The sequence below is a fragment of the Tauraco erythrolophus genome, chromosome 4, assembly GCF_009769465.1.
Source record: "Tauraco erythrolophus isolate bTauEry1 chromosome 4, bTauEry1.pri, whole genome shotgun sequence".
In the NCBI taxonomy this organism is placed as follows: domain Eukaryota; kingdom Metazoa; phylum Chordata; class Aves; order Musophagiformes; family Musophagidae; genus Tauraco; species Tauraco erythrolophus.
In genome coordinates this window covers 69083224-69108314 of record NC_141468.1, presented here as the reverse complement: position 1 = coordinate 69108314, position 25091 = coordinate 69083224, and the positions used below count along the sequence as shown (strand labels likewise).

The window sequence follows — 25091 nt, the reverse complement described above, 5'->3', positions numbered from 1 at the left end:
GCCCTGCCAGGCACCTCAACCAAACCCGCCATTAAAATTTATTGAAAATGTTCATTTATTAAAATTTCAGATGCAGAGATTAGTTGAAAAACTCTCAGTGAAAACAAAAATACCCGCCAAAAAAAAAAAAAGCGAAGAGAATGAACACAGCTCTTTTAGAGGTGTCCGTTGTGATTCTCAATGTCTTACCACAATTACATTGCGATAACGTGCGAACAGAAATGGAACAGTCTCAGGAACAACAGAAACAGGGAGAACTGAGACCCCACCTCGAATACTGCATCCAGTTCTGGTGTCCCCACCTTAAGAGAGACATAGATTTGTTGGAGCATGTTCAGAGGAGGGCCACAAAGATGATCCAGGGGCTGGAGCACCTCTGCTACGAGGACAGGTTGCGGGAGCTGGGATTGTTCAGCCTTGAAAAGAGAAGACTTCAGGGGGACCTAATAGCTGCCTTCAAATACCTGAAGGGAACCTACAGGAAGGCTGGGGAGGGACTTTTTACAAGAGTGTCCACTGACAGGACAAGGGGAAATGGGTTTAAGTTGAAGGAGAACAGAATTAGATTAGATCTTAGACAGAAATTCTTCAGTACGAGGGTGGTGAGACTTTGGAATAGATTGCCCAGAGAGGTTGTGGATGCCCCCTCCCTGGAGGTGTTCAAGGCCAGGTTCGATGGAGCCTTGAGTAGCCTGATCTAGTTGAGAGGCGTCCCTGCCCGTGACAGGGAGGTTGGATTAGATGATCTCTGAGGTCCCGTCCAGCCTATGCCATTCTATGATTCTTTCCGCGCCCGCCCGCCCCGGGACCTCTCTCCGCACTACAACTCCCATGACGCCCTGCGGCGCCGGCGCTGCGCGCGCCGTGCGCGCAGAGGCTGCTGGGGAGCAGCCGCGCCGTGCGCGGGGGCCGGCGCCAATGGCGGTAGGCGGAGGGGGCGGCTGACGGGAGCCGTTGCCCCGTCGCGCCCATTCATCGCCGACGTCTCCTTCTTCCCCCCCCGGCCCCTTTTGCCCTTCTTCCGCCGCTATGGAGGCGCTGATCCCCGTCATCAACAAGCTGCAAGATGTCTTCAACACGGTGGGGGCCGACATCATCCAGCTGCCGCAGATCGTGGTGGTGGGTACGCAGGTGAGGCGAGGCGTGGGGGCGGGACAGGGCAGGGTGGGCTAGCGGGCGGGCGGGCGGCGCGGGCCGCTACCGCCCTGAGGGCAAAGTCGAGGCGTCTGTCGGGCCTCCGGTTTCTGCTGACCCGCCGTCGCCTTTCGCCAAGGGCACGGGGGGACGCGGGCAGCCGAGGGCGGCCGGGACGGGCGAACGCCCGTCCCGGCCGCCCTCGGCTGCCCGCGTCCCCCATGTTCCCTCCCCGGGCTCCTCTGCCTCCTCCCTGTTTGTAACAGGAGTTCCTCTTCCACCGCCCTCCCTCCGCGCTTCTCGGTAGCGGTTTGAGCGGCCGAGGAGCTCTCGAGAGCTGCCGGCAGGGCCTGCCGCCCCTTTCCCGTAGCTCCGCGTCGTTCTCCCGCACTGCCGGCCCTGTACTTCGGCTTGACGGCCATCGCCAGTCAGTGGCTTCCTTTCTCTGACAGCAGCCCTGAAGTGAGGGCTGAGTAAAAGGGATGTGGTAGCGGAAGGACATCTTGCAGGCGTGGATCGTTTTGCCTTGCTGCGAGTTCTTCTGGCGTTTGGACCTCTTTGTCTGAGCTGATGGTGGGGAATGAAGTGCAAGGCCAAGTGCAAGGTCCTGCACGTGGGTCCGGGCAATCCCAAGCACAAGTACAGGCTGGGTGGAGAATGGATTGAGAGCAGCCCTGATGAAAAGGACTTGGGAGTGCTGGTGGATGAGAAGCTCAACATGAGCTGGCAATGTGCGCTGGCAGCCCAGAAAGCAAATCGTATCCTGGGCTGTATCAAAAGACATGTGGCCAGCAGGTCGAGGGAGGTGATTCTGCCCCTCTACTCTGCTCTTGTGAGGCCCCACCTGAAATGCTGTGTTCAGCTCTGGAGTCCCCAACACAAGAAGGACATGGAGCTGCTGGAGCGGGTCCAGAGGAGGGCCACAAAGATGATCCGAAGGCTGGAACACCTCTGCTATGAAGAGAGGCTGAGAGAGTTGTGGCTGTTCAGCCTGGAGAAGTGAAGGCTCCGGGGTGATCTTGTAGCAGCTTTCCAGTACTTAAAGGGGGCCTACAGGAAAGCTGGAGAGGGACTTTTTACCAGGGCGTTTAGTGACAGGACAAGGGGCAATGTCTTTAAACTGAAAGAGGGTAGATTTAGATTAGATATAAGGAAGAAATTTTTCACTCAGAGGGTGGTGAGGCACTGGAATAGGTTGCCCAGAGAAGTTGTGGATGCCCCATTCCTGGAAGTGTTGAAGGCCAGGTTGGATGAGGCTTTGGGCAACCTGGTGTAGTGGAGGGTTTCCCTGCTCATGGCAGGGGGGTTGGAACTAGATGATCTTTGAGGTCCCTTCCAACTCTAACCATTCTATGATTCTATGAAGGTGAGTGGCAAGCCAGTTTGGCTGACTGTAGGAGTGACAGCTCGATAATGCTGCTGCTGGACTCGAAGGTAGCTCCATACTCTTTCAGGTCTATTCAAATGGGATGCGGTTCTTCAGCAAAACTTTTGACAGTGAAATGTGTGGTGACCAGAACTGCAGCAGTCGTAAGAGAATTGGAAATGAAATGTTAAACACAACTAAGACTCGAAGTTAATGGATCTCTGTTTCAGTGAAATTGAGAGTGTTTACTGAATGTGTGATGTTACTTGGCAATAACATGCCTACCTAAGACAGCAGTGCAAACTACTCTGTAGTCAGGAATTTCATTATATGACCTATAACTCGTGAGCCCTATGTTTAAAGCTTGCACACTGCTGAAGCGTGGAATAGGTTTGCCTAAAGCCAGCTATAGTGTTGAGCTGGTTGTGAGGCAACCAGTTGTCATTCTGTTTTACCAGTATAAATCAGATAGATTCATTGACTTTATATCAGCCACTTTATAAAACATATCTGAAATACTTGAGTGGTAGAGACATTGCACTGGTAAGCTATATACAGTACTTGATGTTTTTGTAGCTGACAGGAGTCCATCAGTTTATGAAAATATTTAAACTCCTTTACATTAAAAATCATACAAGCAAGCTGTTTTTTGGTTTGGGTGTGTTTTTGGTTTTTTTTTGATTTATTTTTGCAACAGAAGGTGCAAGGCAGAGGCATGGCATTTTTCTGTGTAAAATTAATGAAGTATTTTTTTCTGTTTCACTTTGTGGCATTTTATTTTTAATTATCATCCTTTTAAACAAGTTTGTCCTAGTTAACTTTTTGTGTGTACAGTAGATGCTGAGAGTTAAGACGCTGTTGACATGCGTATGACTTCAGTAGTCTACCCCTCACTATTGAGATACATTCAGTGCTGAATTCAGTATATTCATAAAAACTCTTGAATTAGTGTGATATATCTTAGCACAGCAAAGCAAAGGTCTTTACTGGCACCAGGAAAAAATATAGCGAAATGTCTAGCAAGTTGTATCTTATTTCTTCGTTTTGTTTTTAGTCAGGGTTCTTGGAAGAAATAGTTGTCTTTACTGACATGGTAATTCTGTAGATGGTTATTTTATGCAATTATTCTTGAAATAATTTAAATGAAATGTAATTATTTTATTCATTTGAAGTTAGTTTATTGTAGACTGGATTTCTGGAGATGTCTCAAACATGGCCTTAGAACTGATAGTTTTGCTGCTGGTATCTTGCTTCCGTGTTTTTTTCATGTATGCCTTGAAACAATCTCGTTTCTTGAGATATTTTTGGTTAAGTGATATGTGGCCTTTATGTTTGTCCACACAGTTGTTTGGTTTGTAGCCTACTGGCATATACGGTCTTTACTTTTTCTTCTTGGAATGATGTTCACAAACAATTTGGAATTTTGCACCTCCGTTTTTCTTTATAGGAAACAAATGCTACCAGTTAAGAATTCTGTGACTATCTGTTAATTTCTGTTAATTGATTTGTGTTTTTTTTTTATTCCTTCCAGTTTGCCTATTGTTTTTCTTAAATGACCTTTTACATATTCAGCAAGAAGGAGAAAAATGCTTTTTGTTTTTCTCACCTGTCTTCTGTATCTCTTCTCTACCCATTTATTGTTTTGTGCTTGTGTCTTTCTTCAGTTCTTCTCATTTATTTCTGCTCCTGTACATCAAGTTAATGCTTTCTTTTCTAGAGTATGGAGAGCTAGAAACTGCTTATAATCCTTAATTTAGCTTTGAATGTTTTTTGTTTCCCATGTCCCCTTTGCCCCTCCTCTGGTTGTTTTGAGATTCATTTCTTACCTTCTTTATGTTCTGAGCAATTGAAGTGTACTAATTTTTTTTTCTTTCTAGATGGGTTTTGGTACTAATTACAAAATATTTCTCTGTAAAGTTTAGGTGTTTAGACAGCCTCTCACCTTTCTTCTAATGGTGTTCCTGTGACTCAGTCATATGAGAATTCCTTCTCATTCTCCTCATAAATACCGTGCAAGTTATTTCTGTATCCTAGTACACAATCTGTTAAGAAAATTGAAGACTCTGCTGCTGATAGAACTCAGAGGCCGCCCTCAGACTGCCAACTTTCCATCACTATTTCAAGGATTTTTTGCCATTCTCAGATAGGTGTTCTCTTTTTAGAACTGTGTTACTGAAGCGCAAAAAAAAAAAAAACAGTCCAGGCTGGGAATACTATGTAAACAATATTTATTCAATATTTGTGGTCTGTACTTGTAAGGGATAGCAAGATGGTACTGAAGTGCCTCAACCAAACACATTAAAACTGTAATAAAAGGAGGCAAGAGGAAGAAAAAAAGTTTAGTTAATTATGGCCTTTTATATCTTAAGGGCACAGAGATGCTATCACAAAAATGAAATGCCTACGCTATGAAAATGGGCATGAGTTTTAGAATAAATTTAAAAAAAAATGAACAACAAAAGTTCTACCTAGAGATGTGTAAAAATAAATGGCCATTATTTTTTTTCAGGTCATTAGTTCTCGAATCTGCTTTGGGTTTTTAGAAGTCGTTGACTTAGTGTCAATTTTATAGCAAAGTACTTCCAATACTGACATTATATAAACAAGTTGTGGTGTTTATTTACACTTTGTAGTATTGATTCTAGTAGAGGCATCATGGTGAAATTGATCTGGCAACTCATGAAACTGACAGTGAGATTTTTAAATGACCTTTCAGGTGTACGTTTGTGTAGTACTTTTGCTCAGTCTTCAGTTAGTGCTATTTTGGGACTTTACATGGGGAGGTGTAGTTTACAGTATTTAACATGGACTGTTCTGTTTTGCTGGATGTTTCCTTCCAAAAGAGCTGTGCCATTAGCCTCTACAATTGGCAATACATTTATTTCTCTTTTTGCTGTTAGGAGTAAGTATCATGTTTGATATTTCAACTCTAAACCAATTTTCATTGCCCCGGGGTAAGGTTTCTTGATCTGAGATAACGAATAGCCTGAGCATTTGAGTATGTATAGCTGTATATTCTGTTAGGCTAAACAGTTAGGATAATTATTTGCCTGTTAAGAAGTTGACAGCCATGGGAAGTTAATATATGGTCCTGGCTCGTGGAATGAGGAGTAGAATCCAGTGGATGCTATATCAAAGCATCTTGTTTGAGAGAGACCGGCATTGTGGTCTTAAACTTCAGATGCTCTAGAGAACTGTCAGGCAGGTCAGGGGAACAGAAATGTAAACCCCTTTAGCTTAATCAGTTTATTCAATGTATCCTACATTGTGTTGGCTGAAAGCCAGTTTTAGATGAAGGAAAGTCCATCTCGTACGAAGCAATCAGGAAAACCCCATGCCAAGCTCAACTCAGGAATGTCTTCCTCCCTCCTGTCTTGTAGTGTTTTGTTTTGTAGTTGTTGTTTTTTTTTTTTTTTGTTGCTGTTGTGGTTTGGTGTTTTTTTTGTGGTTTGTGGTGTGTTTGTTTTTTGGTTTTGTTTTTTTTTTTGTCCAGTGATCTTTCCTGGGATTTTTGAGCAGATGCAAAAAGACATTTCTATCCACACTTGTAGAAGGGGATGTAACTGGAGCGTGGCTTCAGTGCTGGCTACACTGGCTGGGGAGAGTTTGTTTTTTCTCCTAAATGTTTTGCAAACATCCTGGTTTGTTTTTTTGTTTTTCTATCTGACATTGACTGTATTGGATTTTGGGTATAACTGTCTGCCTTTTTGCCTTCGCTTCTTCCTGTTAAATCATTCCCCGACTGTTCTGGTGTCTGTTTCAGACAAGCAGCAAAGTGAAGCTGACGTTAATTAGCTGTTTATGTTTACCAGACATAATATAAATTTTACTGCAAAAGTTAGATAGTGCAAACAATATTTGGTGTGCTATTTCTTTTCTGTGAGCTCCTGAACAGCTGTACTTTCTAGGTCGTGAAGGCTTCTATGATTGGAAGGATGGCATTTTCACTGTGTCTATGTGCAGATTTTATACGAATTAAAACAAAATTATAGGTCTAGTAACTGTAATCTCTTCATCCTGCGTTTAATATGAAAGCAATATTAAAAATCTTTTAAATGAAGGTATTAATTTTATTGTTTGCAAATGCCTAGTTATTTTGGAAAAGTGGGGAGAATACACAATTGTAGAGGGATGTGAGTTAAGTGGTGGTGGTTTGTTTTTTTCCCCCCCTCTAGTTTTATATACTTACTGCCAGGGTTCCTGTTCGTTTTCTGATTGGCAATTGTTTTTCTTGGAAAACCTGTATTTGACTTAGAACAGATGGATCTTACGTCTTTTCCACAGGGGACAGTGCAAAAGAAACACGTTTTCAGGAAAATGAAGGGAAGGGTATTAAGGCAGAAAGCCCTGGCAAGTGTGTTTCAGAATCTGGAGAGAAAATTGCTGTGTAGTTCTTGGAAAAAATTTGTTCATATAGTAGCCAGAAGGTTGACTGACTTTCTCTTAAATTTTATTTTTTTTTTAATCTCTGTTGTTTAGAACTTTTTTAGTTTGAACTTACAAATTGCCTTTGTTTTGATTCATTTTACTGAAAAAGTAATTAATATAGCAGTATTAGCAGTACTATATAAGGTCAGTCTATATGGCTTTGAAATGTGGATCTTCAAATACCACAGTTCTGTGAACTAACTTAGAGAAGTTCTGTACTCGTTTCTAGTTACATGAGGTATGTTTAAGTGAAGTATTGGAAGACATTGGGAATTGATGTATTGAGAAAGAATATATCTGCAAATCTCTTATCTCTTTGCTGTTGTTTGGCATGTATCTACATTTAGATATGGGATAAATACAGGATTCCTGAAGAATCTGGACTGAGCTGTGCAAATTCTGACTTACCTTACTACTTGTACATAAGTTGTCTTTTGTAGAAGGAGTTCCTGTGGATTCCAGTTTCTTCCTGACTGGTCAGGAAATCTCTCTATCAAGTGAATAGGGAATGGCCTGCAGGAGCAACAGTCTTGTAATCCAGACAAGATCTTTCATGGAGAATATGTATTTTGCAACAGCCTGCAGGGCACTATGCTGGTTTCACTCCTTTATCAAGTTAGGAACAGCCTGTTGGCTCTTCTGCATCATTCTAGAAGTATAATTTTGTTTCAAAGAATGTCTTAAAATAATTCATTGGGCCTGCTTAGAACTTCAAAATGCTCTTCTGATTAGTAAATACGGTTTTAAATTTGTTGGATGGTTAGAACCAGCCTAGCTTGGTGTGCGTCTAGTTCACATAGGAAAATTTTGCCACAATAGCTATTCCAACCACAAGGGAACTGCTCTGGAATTGCATGTGTACTGTCCTTTTATTTCAGAATAATTCATGTTTGTGAAACAAGGAAAGAAAGAAACCTTGCTGCTCTTTAGTTATAGCATGTTGAACGCTTCCAGGATAGCTACTGCAGAGAACTCCTTTTTAAAGCACCTGTCTGGATAATATTCCTATGGATGAAGGCATCTTTGCATGCTGTTGGCTATAGGGCACGAGTCTTCTAAAATTAAGGATGCTAATGAGGACTTAGAAAAAGAATAAGAAAGCCAGCGAGGTAAAGGTTTGGGATGAATGCAAACGGTTGTTCATAGCATTACTTCAAAATTTTTGATACAGAGTCTCTTCCATTTGACTTGTCAACAACCCTGAAGTGTTTTTGAAAGTAGCATTTCTTGCTGTTGATGAAGCTGGACAATTATAAAGTCGTGCACTGCTGTCTGCTGCTTCTGAACTCCTGAAAAATGTGGTTAGTAATACAGCAGGTTGACAACCACATTTTCTTGTAAGAATTACTATAATGGATGGGAGCAAATGCCTTTTGATACTTAAGTGCACAGAGTTGACAGGGACAAGGAAGGAAGAAATGAAGGATAGGGAGGCTGAAGCAAGATCATTAGCACTGTTAGAGAGTAGAGATGCTGGCTTTTTGGAATGGATGACAGTTCTTACAGATTTCAGCTTTTTAATTCGTGAGAGTAAGTGCACGATGGTTTCCCTGTTACTCTGTCCTTCATCCTTGATTGTTTTAGATTAACCTGAAGATGATGTTGACAATGATGAAAATATAACTGTTAAAGAGGCAGTGAGAAAGTTAATTAGATTTACATCATGTATACTGTCAGTGTGTATTTGAAATTAAGTATTTAAGCCCCTGCGTGCATCATCTTTGCTTATCTTAGCACTTCTGAGAAAATGGCTTTACCATCCATCAAACTCAGGTGTTTGTCTGTGAGCCTGATGATGGTTAACAGAGCAGAGCGTTGAACACTCAGCAATTGAAGCTTGACACAGTGGTTGAAGGAGCAGCAGACAGCAAAGTGTTCCTGTATTTGTCCTTTTTCCCTTTTTTTTTTATCTGAGCAATCTATATAAAGTTTCTCTGAATATCACAACTTAATTATATTTCAAATTAGGATCAGGGATTAGGATTCAGAGGAGAACCTGACTGATCTACCACAAAAGGTTAGAATTTGTTAATGCTTTTCTGGACCTGTCATTAAATGAGTTTATGGATTTCAGTCTGTGCTTAAAGTCGTGGTGAGCATTTCAACGAGATGACAAAACAAGCGTGATGCTGCTGCAGACTTACTCTGAAAAATTCTGGAGTACCTTTGGTCGTCAGTATCAGTCTCTGTCAACATCTGTTCTGTGAAGGCCTGGCTGAACTGAGTTTGTATTTGGAGCAGACCCATATCGCTCGCTTTCCCCCACTGGCAGAAAAAGATGAGCTTTGTGTTTACTGTTTTCCTTACCATGTTCCCAGACAGTTCTTGGTAATGGATGTGTATGAGGCCCAGATTAAGGAGTGCGTCATTAGATACTGTGTTGTGTTCCAAGAACAGGTTGCTTTAATAAGGGAACGTAATGCAATTTGAAACAAATTTCCTGATGTGTGGAGTACTGCAGTGTCTCTTCTAATGTATGACTTCACATTTGCAAAGGATCCAGATCGTTCCTTCTACATCCAAAGATAACTGTGGGAGTGGTGTAAGACATCGTGTTTTAGTTCCATACACAGTTTGGTGTGTGCCCATCTCAGCTTCCTGCAATACTGCTCTTTTGGAATGATGAAACAATGAGTAGTAGTATGCAGCAAACTGTCCGATGGATTTTGGTTTCCTGTCTTGATGAAGTTCTTGGAAAGGACTTCAGCTGTTTATTACTGTCCCTTCTCTACTTGAATTATATGTTCAGGAGAAGCCACTTCATCTAAGACTCACCTCCAGCCCTTTGAGACTGAGTGATCATTCTACCCATGTATAAGAAATCTTGTTCAAGTGATGTTAAAAATATTTTTAATGAACAAAACTCTGGTAGTATTGTTTGGGTTTTTTTCCCAACGCAGCTGATGAACCTTTAGCATGTTTCGTCTTTCTAAGGAGGCATTCCACTTGTTTTAAATTATGAAGTTTGTTAAGAAGTGGTTTGTTGCTTGTCAGTCTGAAATTTGTGTTTTTTCGTGTTCTGTAATACTAGTAATTCTTTAGAATTGTGATCTAACAGCAGCTCTCTCAGGCAGGCTTCCAGAACTAGTTCATGCTTTGGCCAGATTGTCCTTCAGTTACTCTTTGGTAAGATTTCAGTGCCCCATGTCTTGTCATGAACTCTTTGCATGGAATGTGCCCAGAGTTGATTGGAGAAGGTCAGTTGAAGAAGAAAATTGTTAATTACTTTCTAGGGGAGTCTTTTGAAGCAAAAAATTGTAATAAGGCTATCTTTCTGTTAACTGTGACCCTCTGCTTCTCGCTCCTTTTTCTAGACAGTTGACCTCACTGCTGTCAAATTTGATTTAGGTTAACTTTTAAAAAATACACACAATCTGCATTGGTTTGTTATTCATCTATTGAGACTAATGACATTTGATAAAGCAGCATTTTTCTGTGCCATAAAGCGTAACTGGAAAGTAAAGTGTTAGAAGAAAAGAAGGCTTTCATTTTTTGTCAAGCTTTCTTGAAGCTTGACCGTGTATTTTAATATTTACTTTGTGTTTCTGCATTAAAGTCCTGTTTTAACAGGTTAAAATGCTCTCTTGTAGTATGTTCCTGTCTTGTTTCACTACACTAGTGGAAATGAGCTGTCTCATAGTGCTGTGTTGCTTGATCTCTACTGATATAATTTTCATTTTTAGAAAAATCACCTAAGATGTCACTAAAGGTATGATGTTTAAAAGGTTCAACACTGCTTTTATTTCGTGTTATGCTGGGTTATGTACTCTTTTTATTATTTACTTGAAGTCTTGAATCTGTTCTTTCAGAACTGATGAGCTGAATTGAGGTTGTGTAGCAGTAATGCATGTTCTAGTTGTCAGATGCATCTGTTGGGTGCGTTTTTTTGTTTTGGATTTTTTTGTGTTGTTTGTTTTGGTGTGGATCTTTTTTTGTTTTGTTTTGGTCTTTTTTTTGTTTTGTTTTGGTCTTTTTTTTGTTGTTGTTGTTTTGTTTGATAGTAACATTATTATAGAAAGATTGCCTAGCTGAGGCAGTGATTCCAGGCTGTTTATTTTTTTCCTAGCTGATGCAGTGATGCAGGTTTTCTCATGGTATGCTTACATTGACTTTCCAGCTGGAGAAAACGGGAAGATTTTAATACAGTTCCATTAAAAAGACTAAATCTTATCAGTCAGACTTTGAAAGTATTACATTGATGTATCTGGTTCTATTGTTTACTTTTAGTTTTAACATGGTAGTAGTCTTGAATCAGTCTTAAAACATATGTGTTCTCAGCTGCTTATTTGACTGTGTAGCCTAATTCTGCATTTTATAAAAAAAGTGCTACAGGAGAACATTTTAAATGTAGACTCTCAAAGCAAATTTGTAATTTCACAGCCTTTAAGTATTTCAAAACTTACTGCAGTTTGTTATTTTGTAGACAGATACTTGCAGTCAATTCAGTAGTAAATAATTTATGTCTATGTACACACACACACAGAGTTGAAGAGATAGTAGAACACAATGTTTACATATTTAGGGTATAAAACAATATCTGCACTTATAAAGCTGATATAATACATTTAAAAAAAAAACAACAAACTGAAAGAAATATAAGATTGTAATAGTTTGATGTACTCAAGTATACATACTTAATATCTTCTTGTATAGTGGTCCTGTTTACAGGTCCAGGTATAGTGTGACCTGTAACTAACAGAAGGTTAAATTCCGTAGTCTACAGAGTGAAGTGTTACTGCAAGATGTTAGAAAATGACGTGGTAGAAGACACAAAATTTCCTTCTGAGCGTTATAAAGAGCAGTAATTTCTTCTTTTCCAAAAATGTTTCTGGATAGATTAATATTTGAAGTAGAAGATGTTAAATAAGATATTAATTTTTCTGAAACCTATTACATGTTTATTTCAGCCTTAAGAGAAAAAATACATCTATGTGGCTTTTAAGTGTCCCAAGCAGGTTTAAACGGTTACTGGTTTATAGCAGACCTGTGTCCTTTAGTGTCTATGCAGTATGATACCACTACGTTGGGTTCAGTGAGTCTACCACATCCTCCTTCAGTCACTGTATAGCAGTGGACAGAGCAGAACATGGTTTTCAGGAGTGATGAAAGCAAGCTAAACCTAAAATATTACAGCGTTTTGATGTTCAAGAAAATCATGTAGCTCTATTCCAATTTTCAGAGCAGTGGAAAGAGTTCTGTGTTGGAAAGTCTTGTGGGGAGGGATCTGCTCCCACGAGGTACTGGAGTTGTCACCCGGAGACCCCTTATTCTGCAACTGGTGCATGTTTCCCCAGAGGATGGTCGGAAGACATCTGGAGATGAAAATGGTAAGTGTGATCCAAGAGTGTCTTTTGCCTAGTGGGAAAGACTTTTAATCTTTCTTGTTCATCTGACTGAAAAATCGGTTGTTGTAATCTTAAAACTTGGCTATGCTTTTAAAAATTTATTTTAGAAGAAAACACAGCTGTTGTCACATCTGTTCTGTCTATTTAGCTAATGTCATGAAGTTAAAATCTTTTGGATATTCAAAATATCTTAATGTTTTTTAAGCTCTCCTATTGTTCTTAGAAAATGCTTTTGAGAAAAGCAGGCCAAAGAAAGCATTACAGTTATGATAGTGATTGTATAGAGAACATGGATTTTTCTTGTGTGTTTTTCTTCCCCTTCTCTTTTACTGTATAAATAAGGATTTTCCTTAAGATGATGAATATGTGACTTTTTAGAAGGAGGTCAGGAAATAGATATGTTCTGAATAGAGTGGAAGAAGGAGTAATTAAAACAAACTTGTGGTAGATGCAAACAGAATTTAATGGGCATGTTCTGTAGCTTACAGATGATACCTTACAGGGCTGCACTGAGAGATGCCAAGTGCATGAAGAGCAACACTTTAAATGTTCTGAAGCTGTCTAGTTTGAAGCTTGTGTCTTTTGTAGTGTTTCTATATTATCCTTAGCAGATCAAGAAGGTAATCTCAGTTGTCCCTTGGGAGTTTAAATACTGCTTCTATGCTAGCTAGTGCCCTTGATCTCATGGAAGAGCAACAGGGGCATATCCACCTTCTGATCCTAAGATAAATCGTAACTTTTTCATGTAAACAGTAAAAAGTACACAGGCTTTGATGGCGTGATAAACTTGGGGCTATAATTGTTAATTCTTATTGTGTTCAGATGTTCTGGAATTTATTTCTAGCAGTAGTAGGTCAAGGTATCAGAAGTTTTTTAAAGTATTTGTTTTCATGTAATATTTACAGCCTTTGGTTTTTGAAGAACATTTACTAATACCATGCAGTTTAAAAGGTTTACGCTCCAGTTTTCTGTATTGCCGCAAGCAGAGAACACAATTCGGGTTCATAACAATTAAGAGCTTTTAACGTGCAATCCAGAGTGTGTTGGATTGTGAAAGATTGTAGGATAATTCAGCTTGGAAATGATCTCAGGAGGTCTCTAGTCCAACCTCCTCAAAAAAGAGGCCAACTTTGAACTCAAGACTGGGTTGCTCAGGGCTTTATCCAGTTGAGTCTCCAAGGGTAGGTAGAGAATTCAGAGAGCCTCTGGGCAACCTTTTAGAAATGGCACATTTAATCTCTTTAAATGTGGTTTTATGTTACTTGCATTGTGCAGTCTATGGTTTCTAGTACTTTTCGGAATGCTTTGATTCTGAGTCGCAGAGCAGAACAAAATCGTATTTTATCCTACAACTTTGCAGGTATAAAAGATGGTTTTGTAATGAGAGTATTCTGATCAAGGCAGAGCCGTTCTGTTGTAGGTTGCATTTGATCTGGGGATTCATACTTTAAATTTAAAATGGGATAATGTTATTATTGCATAAGGATGTTGGGCTAAATTGATCTTTATAAGACCCATTTAGATCTTCGGGGAAAAACAATTATTATGTAAGACGTACATGTTAGAATCTCTTCTTGATGCTCGAGAGATGTGGGCTTGTTTGGTAAGAACAGACAAACCTTTGTGACTTACCAGTTGGATTTGAAATGCCTCCCTTCCTCCAAAATTCAGCCAAATGGTGGTCTAAATGGTTTTGTCACTGATCTAGTTTAGCATATGTACAGATTGTGGTGTTACATCCAAGAAGATGGGACCAAGTAGCTTGGAAAGAAAAAAGATGGCAACCTCTTATCCTGGCTCTGCTGTCTGACATTGTAATACGTCATTATACTATTATGGGTCCAATTTTTGTTTGTTTTGAGGTGAGGGTTGAATGTGTGTTTGGGATTTCCCAGAAGGAAACCTATCCATAGTCTTGCAGAAAAGGATTTTCTCCAGATGAGAGGTTTCTTCTTTACCAATCGAATATTGGACAAGAGAATATCAATCTCGGCACGCTGCTTTCTGAAAGTGCTGGTGATGAACTCCCTGTGTGCACAGGCACGTTTATGCAACTGCCTGTTTGTGATTTGTCACCTTTACTCATCCTAATGCTTACTCTAGACATGTACTAGTATTACATATAAATACATCCATTTAAAAGTCGTACTCCTCTGTGGTTCTTACAGGCTGAGCATTTGCATCCAGAAAGCTTCCCTGTTTTTAACACAAAGCACTTGAGATTGCTGTGGTGTTCATCTAAGCATGGACAATTGCCTTGTCTTTATGACTATGAAGGAGGAAATTATGTCTCTGCAATAGCTTAATTTTGACATCTGGTGCACGTGAGCTGTCAAAGAATATCAATTCATATCAATTTAGTGGTTGGTTGGTTTGGGGGCTTTTTGGGTTTGAGTTTTGTTGTGCTTTTTTTTTTTTCTGATTTTTTTTTTTTTATCTGATTCTTGGGAGCACTTTGGGAAAGATTGTTGAGAAGGAATTGCAGCCAGACATTTGAACTCCTGATTTTCTGACATGAGACATTACAGATTGTCTGTGCTGTTCCTCTGATGAGCTATGTGATACCTTTGTAGCAGTGGTCACTGCAATAAATCAAGTTAGTAAAAAAATAGCAGAGAGATGAATTTCCCATAATATGAAGTGCTGTGTTTTCCTTACATGATATTTCAGATTGGTACATATATTCTACAGAGACGTGTGTGGTTTGGTGTGCAGGAAATGTTCTCATTATGCTTTTGCTGTTTATTGTTAGCTTGTAGTGATTCAGCACGTATGGTGTGTTTGGTGTGGTGATACCACACTGTGGTGTTCTCTTATCAAATTGCAAGAGAAGCAGCGTTTGCGAGAGAACTGGGCCTCGTGAATTATTAATTTGATCTTGTAGCTAAGACCCATTCTGGTAGCTTATCCATTTGTTAGGAAATGGAAAAAAGGAGGGAACATATGAATGGTGAGTTAGTAAATGTTTATAGATTCTTCTTTTTGGCCAAGATAGGAAGCCAAACATTATTTAAATTCTGAACAGATAGAATTGATATGGAACATAGGAATAATTATTACAGATCAGTTACTTGCTAAATCAACACTTTTGTCAGCTTGTTGCTCTCTACTTCGAAGAGAATTACCTTCGAATCCCTTACCTCTAGCTCCCAAAGAGTGTTGACTGCTTCATTGTACTTAGCTTTGTAGAAGCACAAGAGAAAAAGAGCTTTCACTCAAAAGAACTTGCCATTTAGTTTGCGTCAAGGATGGAAGAAATGGTACAACATACAGAAGGGATTGGGAGATGAGCACGTTTTTTTCATAAGTTGGATTTTTTTTTTTTATTTATTTAGAGAAGGAATGATAGGAAAGGATGAGGTGATGGGGGGAAAAAAGAGAGTTCAGATGGTAGTCTGCTGGGTCCAAGAGCTGCGAAGATATGGTAACTAGAAAGCTAGGAAACAGGTGAGGTTTTTCATGCTTCACTGCTTTTTGTCCGTTTTAGTATTTCGAAGGTTCTCATTGCCATTTTGCAAGAAATCCTCTATAGTGGTAGCCTTTTATGACTCTGAGCAGCTTCTTTGTGCTCTTGTTGTGTATGAAAAATGTTTCTCCTACTTTAGGAAGAGAGAAGAGATACATGAATAACCGAAGTCAGTTAGCCCTGTACTGTATTTGAGCTTCTTAAAGCAGCATTGCAGAATAGGAGATAACAAGTAACAATTTGGTGGAGGGCAGTCGTGAGAAAAATGCCATAATCATGTCTAGTTTTCCAGTATATTAATTAAAGTTTTCAGGTCTCGCTCAGAAAAGCAAACAGGCTGTTGCTTTATTCAGGAGACACTTTTTTTTTTTTTTTGAAAGGCAGCATCTGTTTGTTCTTCATAGCTGCTGTTTTAATAATTTCTTATAATCTGTAATACTTAACTTTATAATGACCAAAATGTCACTTCTGCACACTTTTATCTAGCGTTGTATCCTGAATGCAATCAGGTGGTTAATTCAACTGAAAGTTTTGCCTGGAAAGCTTGCAGAAAGTAACATGACTGAGGGAAGACTGATTTACCAGTGAAACTCCTGAATAAAAAAAAAATTCTACATGTAAACCAGAACATTGGGCTGTAGAATGTAGACTAATTAAAATATTTTCTCCTTGCCTTGAGCATCCTTGCATTTTGAGTAATGCAAATTCTTCCTCCTTTCCTAAAAACTCCTTTGCATTACATTAGAGCTGTTGGGAAGTTTTTTCTTAAATATTAAAGGGGTGTCAATATAGACTTCCTCAGAAGAGTGGGGGAAGAGTTTCCCTTCTGTATAAAAGTAAATTTCTGAAAATTTTTACTCGGACTAAATGAGATTTTTTGGTACATCTCAGGAGACTACACTTATTCCTTAACTTTCTTCTTCTTTTATTTTTTGTTTGCACCAAGGCTGAGGTTAAGACTAAGCCGTTTATTGTGGCTTCAGTCTTCTCTTGTGTTATATATAGCAGCTAAAACTTGGGACTTGTTAAAGCTTAAAAAATGTTCATTCTCCTTTGATTCATACACGTTATCAAGTTAAAATGCAATGCCTCTGACTAGAATGCATCTTTTTTAACACGTATTTTAAAAAGTTAATAGATTATACTAAACCAAAATACTTCTTTATATGTAGAACTAAGCTTAGTACCTAGCTGCAAATGCCTATGCCACCACAAAACCAGTAATTTAAGACTAAACCAGTTTGTCCTAGGAGGACATCATCTCCCTAGGAGGGACATACCAAGAGAGTGCTTGGTCCATGTCTTTCAAATGTGATGGTGGCAGCATCTTGTTGTATCTTTTTCTTTCCGGCTTTATTCCTGTCTTTACTGTCTTAGATGCAATTTTTAAGAGGGGATGAGCAATACCACCTTGAAGATACTATAGTTTCTTCCTGCATGTGCATTTTGCTTTATTTCCTCTGAACTATAAATAAACAAAACCTGTTTAGTAGCCTGGAATTAATAAGCCCAATCATTTTGCACTTATTTTGGAGACTGGTGTGTAATTTTGCCTGTTTACCAACCAAGACAAACAAAATCTGCCTCCTAACAGTGGTTTCTTCAAAGCTTGTGTGCCTGCAGAACAGTAAGGATAAAAGTAGTTTGGTCTTAAATTGTTTTTCCTTTATGAATCTAGCCCATCTAAATCAGTGTATTTCCACTGATGATTAACCTTTGACTTATTCACTTGAGCAAGACATTAAAATAACTCCCACATGTACTAGGCTTTCCAAACTGATGAATTGATTGTTGCTGTGCTGCTTATATTTTGTGCCAAACAGGCATGTGCAAAAAACATCTTCACCAGTTTGTTTTGATTCTTGCCCTTCCATGATGCTGTATTGGTATAACATAAAAATAGAGAGTGTAAACTCATCAACCCTTCAATAAAAAGTGTCTTTATATTGGGATTTCCCTAAGTATTTTGAGAAAATTGAAAGTTGAGAAGGGTGATAGCTAATGTTGTCTCTTCTTAAATCTGTCTCAGAACTGCTATAATTGTTTTTTTAATTGACCATTAGAGGGATTGATGCAAACTTCAGATTTCTTTCCCATACGATAATATTACTTGCAGTGACATTAAAAATGTTTCCTCACTCGTTCTTGCCATGAGTACCTGATGAGAGCCATATTTTGCCAAAGAAATTCAGCTTTGTGGAACCTGATGGTGCTGTTTTCTGTGTTCAGATCAAAATATCGTGAGTTGTTGGAATTAGATGAACAGCAATGATAAAGTCATCATCAAGTATACTTTGTTGTATAGAATGTGATTAATATGCATCATTTATCAGTGTTTAGTTAAGATCCTATTTCTGTGCATATTGTTAATGTTTCACGTTCTCATCAATAGAATAGCATGCACATCTGTCTGCATGCATTTGTGATCTTTCTAATACTATCTGCTACAGAAAGTTAATAAAATGCTATATTAAATATCATTAAAAATTGTAAACATCATTCAATGCTGTTTCTCTTTAACTGCAGACCCTGCTACATGGAAAAATCCAAGACACCTTTCTAAAGGTTGCCTTTATCCAGTTGCTTTTTCTCCCTTGCATAACATGCATGCTTATATACACTAATCACATACGTTTCATGCCACTTTATTGTTGATTACACTTTTACTTTTACACTTTAGCTACTGTGTTGATTATTTTGCTGCGTCTTGTGATCTGGTTTCTTTTTTTTAGTTTTCTGACCTTGTTGCATTAGAATGAGATGATTTTTTGCTTTTTTTTTTTCTGTGCCATTGCTACTTCATAGAGTTTCCTGCACTTTTAATTCCCAAATCCTTTAAAAATCTCTATTGATCAGTATCTTGAAATTCAACATGAGTTGAAAAAAATGTTTTTAAAGATGACGTGATTGTAGGTGAGCAGCGTGTTTGCCAAATGGCCGGATTTCTTGTAGACTGTTTTTCTAAAGCACATTGCAATGTCCAGGAGCAGAGGGGAAATGACCACATACTAAAAATTGGAAATGAAACTTAATCACTAGTGCTTGGAAACCTAGTTGTGGAAGTGTGAGTATCTTGCAGTGTCACTCAAACTGCTGCCTGTTCTACGGAGAAGGAATTGACAAAAACCTCCTTTGCTGTTTCTGGGACTGCTCTTGAATAGCCCCCAAGTAATTCCAGACATCGGTGGTGACTGAGGAGAGTTAAGATGTTTGGTCCTTGACAGATTTGGGAAGAGACATGTTCTCCTAAGACTTCATTGTTATGCAGAATTCTTACATATTTTCTGTTTGCTTGATTTTGGTTCTACAGGGTTTTCTAACTTTTTCTTTCAGCTGTAATTTGATCTCACTTGCATGGTAAAAGAAAAAATGCTAAAAGCTGGTATTTTTTTCAGATTTTTTAAGCTATTGCTAATCTTTTCTGTTGCAAGCTGGTATTTAATTTCTGAAAAATGGTAGAATAGCTGGTTGGCTCAGTCCCAATTAAGAAGGTGGACCTTGTGTAAGAGACAAATTAAAGAGAGTAATGACATGCAGTGTTTAAATGAGCAGAATCATAAGCAGAATCATAAATTTATTTGTACTGAGCTATTTAACATCTAAGTAGATAGGCTAATTTTTCTTTTGCTGCTTAAAAAAAAATCACATTGTGGTTTTCAGCAAACAGGTTATTGGAAAAATGTCATTGAAACATCTGCTTCCTCTTCCTGATGTATCAATTGTTTGCTTTCAGAGATAGATGCTGAAGAGTGGGGTAAATTTCTTCACACCAAAAATAAGGTATGTCTTTTAAACTCAAGACAGAAAGCTTATCAATGGTTGTCTGTTATGTGGATCGTTTATTCTGCTGAGTTATCTTAATTCTTTTTGTGTTATTTTGTGGATTTTTCTTTTTTGTTCATTGGCGAAATTAGAATGGAAATTGCAAAGAAAAACAAGTATATAATCAGAAGTCATTTCAGTCCACTGAAGAATTGGTTACCTCAGAGATCTATTGGAAAGCTGTGAAAAGGAAGAGTCTAATGCTCATCAGGGTGGAGAAGCAGAAACTGAGATGACCTAGGACTTCAATAAGAGAGTCAAAGCTTAATTTTTCGCTTGAACACAGTCATCTTTTTGTTGGCAGATTAATTATTTCAGTGTTTATTATTTTAAACTTATTTCCTTACCTTCTAGGCAGTGCTAGAAATTGAAGGAAATCTAGAGAGGAATGCAGAGGGAACCTGTGCAAGGGTAACTCTGTGCTAAGTTATTTTGGATTGGTGGAAGGAGAACAGATTTGACAAGAGCGGAAAAATTTTGAAACGAAACTCTGTCCTTGTTTTTTGGCTCCTTCGAGATGGGAAGGGATTCACACTACATGTTGTTTATTAACTTCAAAGAATTGCAACTAGATAAGAAATGGAATTAAGTGTTTAAAATTCTCTTTAGGTGAATGCTATTTTATACCTTGTCTAACATCGATGGCGTAATAAGTGATAATAACTGCCATCTCACAGTATTAATCAACAGATTACAGAAATTGGAATCTTGGTATTTAATTTTTAGCACTGATTATGGCTCTTAGTATTAGCTTAAGGGCTAATAGTCATTCTTATTTTTTTCTCATCTTCTGTATACTTAGTTACAGAGTTTTTCACTGTCTCTTGGAGAAGAGAGCATTATGTTGTGATTAGGTAAGTGTATGCTGTCTTTGATTTTTTTTTTTTTTAAACAATTTTTTCTTCCATACTTCAGATCTATACAGATTTTGATGAAATTCGTCAGGAAATAGAAAATGAAACAGAGAGGATTTCAGGAAATAATAAGGTAAATGTTGCATTGTCTATCTTTGTCTTGCTATAGATTCTCTTGCTGCTTAAACCTTTCTTAAACAGTTTTGGCATCTAGAAGTGAAAAGCATTGAACTATTCTAATGAACACAGTAATGTTGCTTGCTGTCTTGAGATTTTTTTCACCGTGTTTGTGAGATAAATGACTTCAGCTAAAAGAAAATGCAGAGAAATGCTGTTGCTGTTGCTTTTCTTCAAAGCTTCCATAATAATAGTGCAAAAATAAACTTTTGAGTTAAACTTGTTTCCATTTTTCCACATACATGGCTTTATATGTAATTATAAAATATATATTCTATTCTTGCATATCTATATGATTACTGAAATATAAAAGCTTTTATGCATTATATTGAGGGGGAAAACAGGGCTCCTACCAAAGACAAAGGAATTGGTTGACAGATGTGGCTGGCTTTTTTTCCTCACAAAGTAGTTTTAAGGTGTATGATGCAAGAATGTTTTTTCTAGTATGAAAACTACAGCTTTTGGCTTTCTAAAGGGTGCATTTAAATAATCCAGTATAGTGATTAAGTTTTATTCTTAATATATTTCTAGGGGATCAGTCCTGAACCTATTCATCTTAAGATTTTTTCATCTAATGTTGTAAATCTGACTCTTGTGGATCTACCTGGAATGACAAAGGTAAGATGCAGAATGCTCCTCTTCTGGCTTACTGTGAACAATGTTTTTTGAAACAAGAAGTGTGTGTTCACTCTTTGGCATTACTCTGTATTGTTAGATAAAGAGCTTTCCTCAGGTTAAGTAGTTGGTTATATAAATTGGACATGTCAGTATCTTCTGGTGTAAGATTTGGGTTTCTGGCGCTTTTCACTGTTGTGAGAGGCAGATCTACTTATGCTCTCACTCTTTCTGTGTACAGCCGGAGGATTGGAAGCGTTGTGTGGGCTGCATGTTCTTTTTAATAGAAGAGGTAGCACTTGAAGTTTCAGAAATGTATCTGCAGATAGATGGGTAGTTGACAAGTTTGAAAAGGTTTTCCCTATTGCTTCTTCGGAAATTGGTATGCATATTTTGTGTAAGAAGTTGTTAGTGAGGATATACTAGAAGAAATGTTCAGGTCCTATTTGTTCAGGTTTTATACTGAATAATTTTCTATGGCATGAAGATGACAAGATGACTTCTGTCCCCGCCTATGCACACATACATACCTCATTCTGCCAGTTGTGCAGGTGGTTCTTGGATACCGAGTCTTCTTGACAGCAGCATCAAATAATTTTCATTGATTCTTATTTCTGTAAGAGTGTTTTTGACTTTTATACCTTTCAAGATCTTCCTTTTCTTTCACGTTTTTTTGTGAAGGGGGAAGGAAAGAGCTGGAAAACTTTCTTATACCGTGGTCTAGGGTATGAACTTTGAATGAGTCATCTCACACAGACATAAATATACAATTTTGAACAGTTCTGTGTTGTTTTTTCTCTAGGTGCCTGTTGGTGATCAGCCTAAGGACATTGAACTTCAAATAAGAGAGCTAATCCTTCAATTCATCAGCAACCCAAATTCAATTATTCTAGCAGTCACAGCTGCTAACACAGACATGGCCACTTCAGAAGCACTTAAAATTGCGCGGGAGGTGGATCCAGATGGTAAGCAGCAAGAAAAACTTGCTTAACTTTAAATTAAATCCTAAAATAATACTGAAGTCGTTTGGGCAAAAAGTCCTAAGAAGATCAAATGTCACTGCATTTCCTAGAAAATACAATTATTATTTGCATAAAGACTTCCCGCTGCAGTCTCTGCAACTCGGAGAATTCTGTGATGAAGTAATACCTAACAAGGTTACGAACAGGCCAGATAACTATTTTAGTAGTCATAGGAGCCACTTCTGTTTCCAGAGCAGCAAAATAGCATTACAGAATGTTGGGAGTTTTGAGGTTTTTAGAGTTCACAGTGGTCTGATAGGATGACTCCATGCTTTATTGTCCAATGTTGTTTCTTTTAGTAGAGAAAATCTGCCGTCCTGCAGCTGGGAACTGACTGTCTAGCTGTTAGTGTAGTGACTTCTAGTAAGAATAAAAATATATACTGTCAGTATCCATTTTGGTGCACTGTGTCTGTGACAGAACTGACTGATTTGATTTAATCTGAAAAGAGGATTATCGTTTTATATTTACCTAATGACTTTGAACAGATCTGGAGCTACTGGGTACCTGCTTCTTGTGTGTAGAAAGTGCTCTCGGTACCGTTGACTAATAAATGGCACTGTGTAATTTGAAAGAATATGGAAAAGTATACTTTAAACATAGGTATACTGAAATTACGCTAAAATTTGGTGTTGGTATGTATGATTTACCCTCAATTTTTTCTTCCCATAGAGCATAACACTTCTTGCTTGTTTTCAAACTCCCAAGTCTGCTTTGGCCTGTCTGGTTAAGCCTTTCTGAGTCCCACAGCCACGTAACCTTGAGGGAGAACCTCTTTTTCTGGCAGTCGTCTTAGTCAGATTGTCCTGGTTCAAGGCAGCAGATGCTTTCCTTTTAATTTACCTTTGTAAAAATGATGAGCTGTAATTTTTTGGATCAGTTTCCAAAATTCTATATCTTAAAGCTGGAGTGCCAGCTCATGTTGCATGTTCTGTAGGAGTAATGGTATGTAATGAGAAATTGAAGTACTAAAGTATGTAGACTCTGACTTGCATTCATCTGAAAGCTTCAGGACCCAAGAACCTACTGATTTTGCTGAGGTACTGGTTTATTTTTAGACTTGTAAAGCGTGTTATATTTTAAGGAAAAAATTCTTGCCACTTTTTTTCTTCACACTCAAGAGCTCAGGAAACATTAAGGTCCCAGGTAAATCCAGTGCATGTTAGCCTCCCTGTTTAGATGTGCAATATTTACCTATTTCATGAATTTAGGTTTCGTTTTCCTCCATGGTGAGGAATATGAAGTTTATATGAAGTTTAGTTTTAATCAGAAAAACATTCAGTCACATATTCAATAAAAATCTGTTTCGTTAGCAAAACTAAGTCTCCTAATGCTTCTTCAGTGGGTGGATTTCAAGCTATTGAGTCTCTTGGGGCTTTCAGCTAGTACTTGATGCACGATGCTGGAAGTGGGCCTGTTGCCTCCTGTAGCAGCTTATCCAGTGGGTAGTAGTATTTCAAATATAGTTCCAAACAGATTGCCATTACCTCTGGTCCTACATATATGCTAGAAATATGTTCAGTCCACTCAAATTTGTGAGTCCTCTGCCTGCCTTACTTAGTCGTCTCTACAAATGCTTAGTAATGCCTCTAACATCATGTAGCATGCAAAAATTTTGTTATAATCAGTGATGACTGATTTCAAACTGCATGACGCTTAAACCTTTTTCTTCAACCAGATCTGTGTGGGGAGCAGTATCTGCCAGATACTTACACTCCTGTTAATAAGGGGCTCCAGATAGAGTAACACCACGTCTTCTTGAGCTAGTCTTTGCTGGTTTGCAGTATTAAACTTTATGCAGCTATATGAGGAATTTATCGAATGATGAGTTTTGGCTACCCTGATCAAGACGAAACATCCCTGTGAGTGAGTTTTTGTTTTGGTAGGTCGAAGGACGCTTGCTGTTATCACAAAGCTGGATCTCATGGATGCTGGCACTGATGCTATGGATGTGCTTATGGGAAGGGTGATTCCAGTCAAACTGGGCATCATTGGAGTAGTGAACAGGTCTGTCTGGGCATGTTGATGTTATTCGTAAAACTGTGTTAATACGAAGTCATGCTTTTGGCTTTTTAACCATCAATGTGATTTGAAGAATAAGGTGACTTGATGTTGAAATGAACTGCTGAATAAGCAAGTGAGAAGCTTGTTGCTCACTTTCCAAAAGCTTGTCTGTTCTTCTTCCACTCAACCAACTGTTAATTTAAGAAGGAGAAGGGACATTTCTTTTAGGAGAAAAACTGTAGTGTCACTTCTTTCAGCTATTGTTTTTTTAGCTTGAGAGATGCTTCTGGTCAGCTGTTCACATAAACACTGATCCAGTGCAGATCTTGTTGTATGTATTAGTGTTAACTACATATGGCTATAGTACTGTTCACTTTGTATTTTTGCATTAGCTAGGTCAAATATCATACAATTTTGATAAAATGTTGCTTAAACTGCGTATAGCTGCTACCCATACTGATTTGTTGACTGTGCTGCGTGAAACAAAAAATAAAACCCTTTATTGCGTAAGGAAGATGAGTTATGTGTGTAAAGCAAAAACTAGCTGTTCAGACGTGCTGTCCAGAAAAACAGAAGTGTAAATTATTTTTACTTTTCATCTGTTAACTCATGTGTAACTCTGCCTTTTACCTTTAGGAGTCAGTTGGATATTAATAATAAGAAGAGTGTAGCTGATTCCATTCGTGATGAATATGGTTTTCTTCAAAAAAGTACCCTTCCCTAGCAAATCGAAATGGAACCAAGTATCTTGCTAGAACACTGAACAGGTAGTGCATATTATGTAAAATAAAATAAATGTGTGCTTTTAAAGGTACCTTAAGATATGAATCGGTGTGTTAGAAATACGGTAAAAATAAA

General features: G+C 38.4%; 1 protein-coding gene across 1 annotated transcript in view; it reads left to right on the top strand.

Annotated features, from left to right (window-relative positions):
* The first annotated feature begins 916 nt into the window (after positions 1-916).
* DNM1L (dynamin 1L) overlaps positions 917-25091 on the top strand; it is a 39184-nt gene continuing 15009 nt past the window's right edge. The window contains 9 exon segments of the mRNA XM_086611191.1: positions 917-1131; positions 12108-12255; positions 19473-19519; positions 20477-20548; positions 21124-21210; positions 22010-22172; positions 24116-24236; positions 24870-24934; positions 24937-25000. Coding sequence (XP_086467317.1) covers positions 1030-1131; positions 12108-12255; positions 19473-19519; positions 20477-20548; positions 21124-21210; positions 22010-22172; positions 24116-24236; positions 24870-24934; positions 24937-25000 — 869 coding nt within the window. The 5' untranslated portion in view covers positions 917-1029.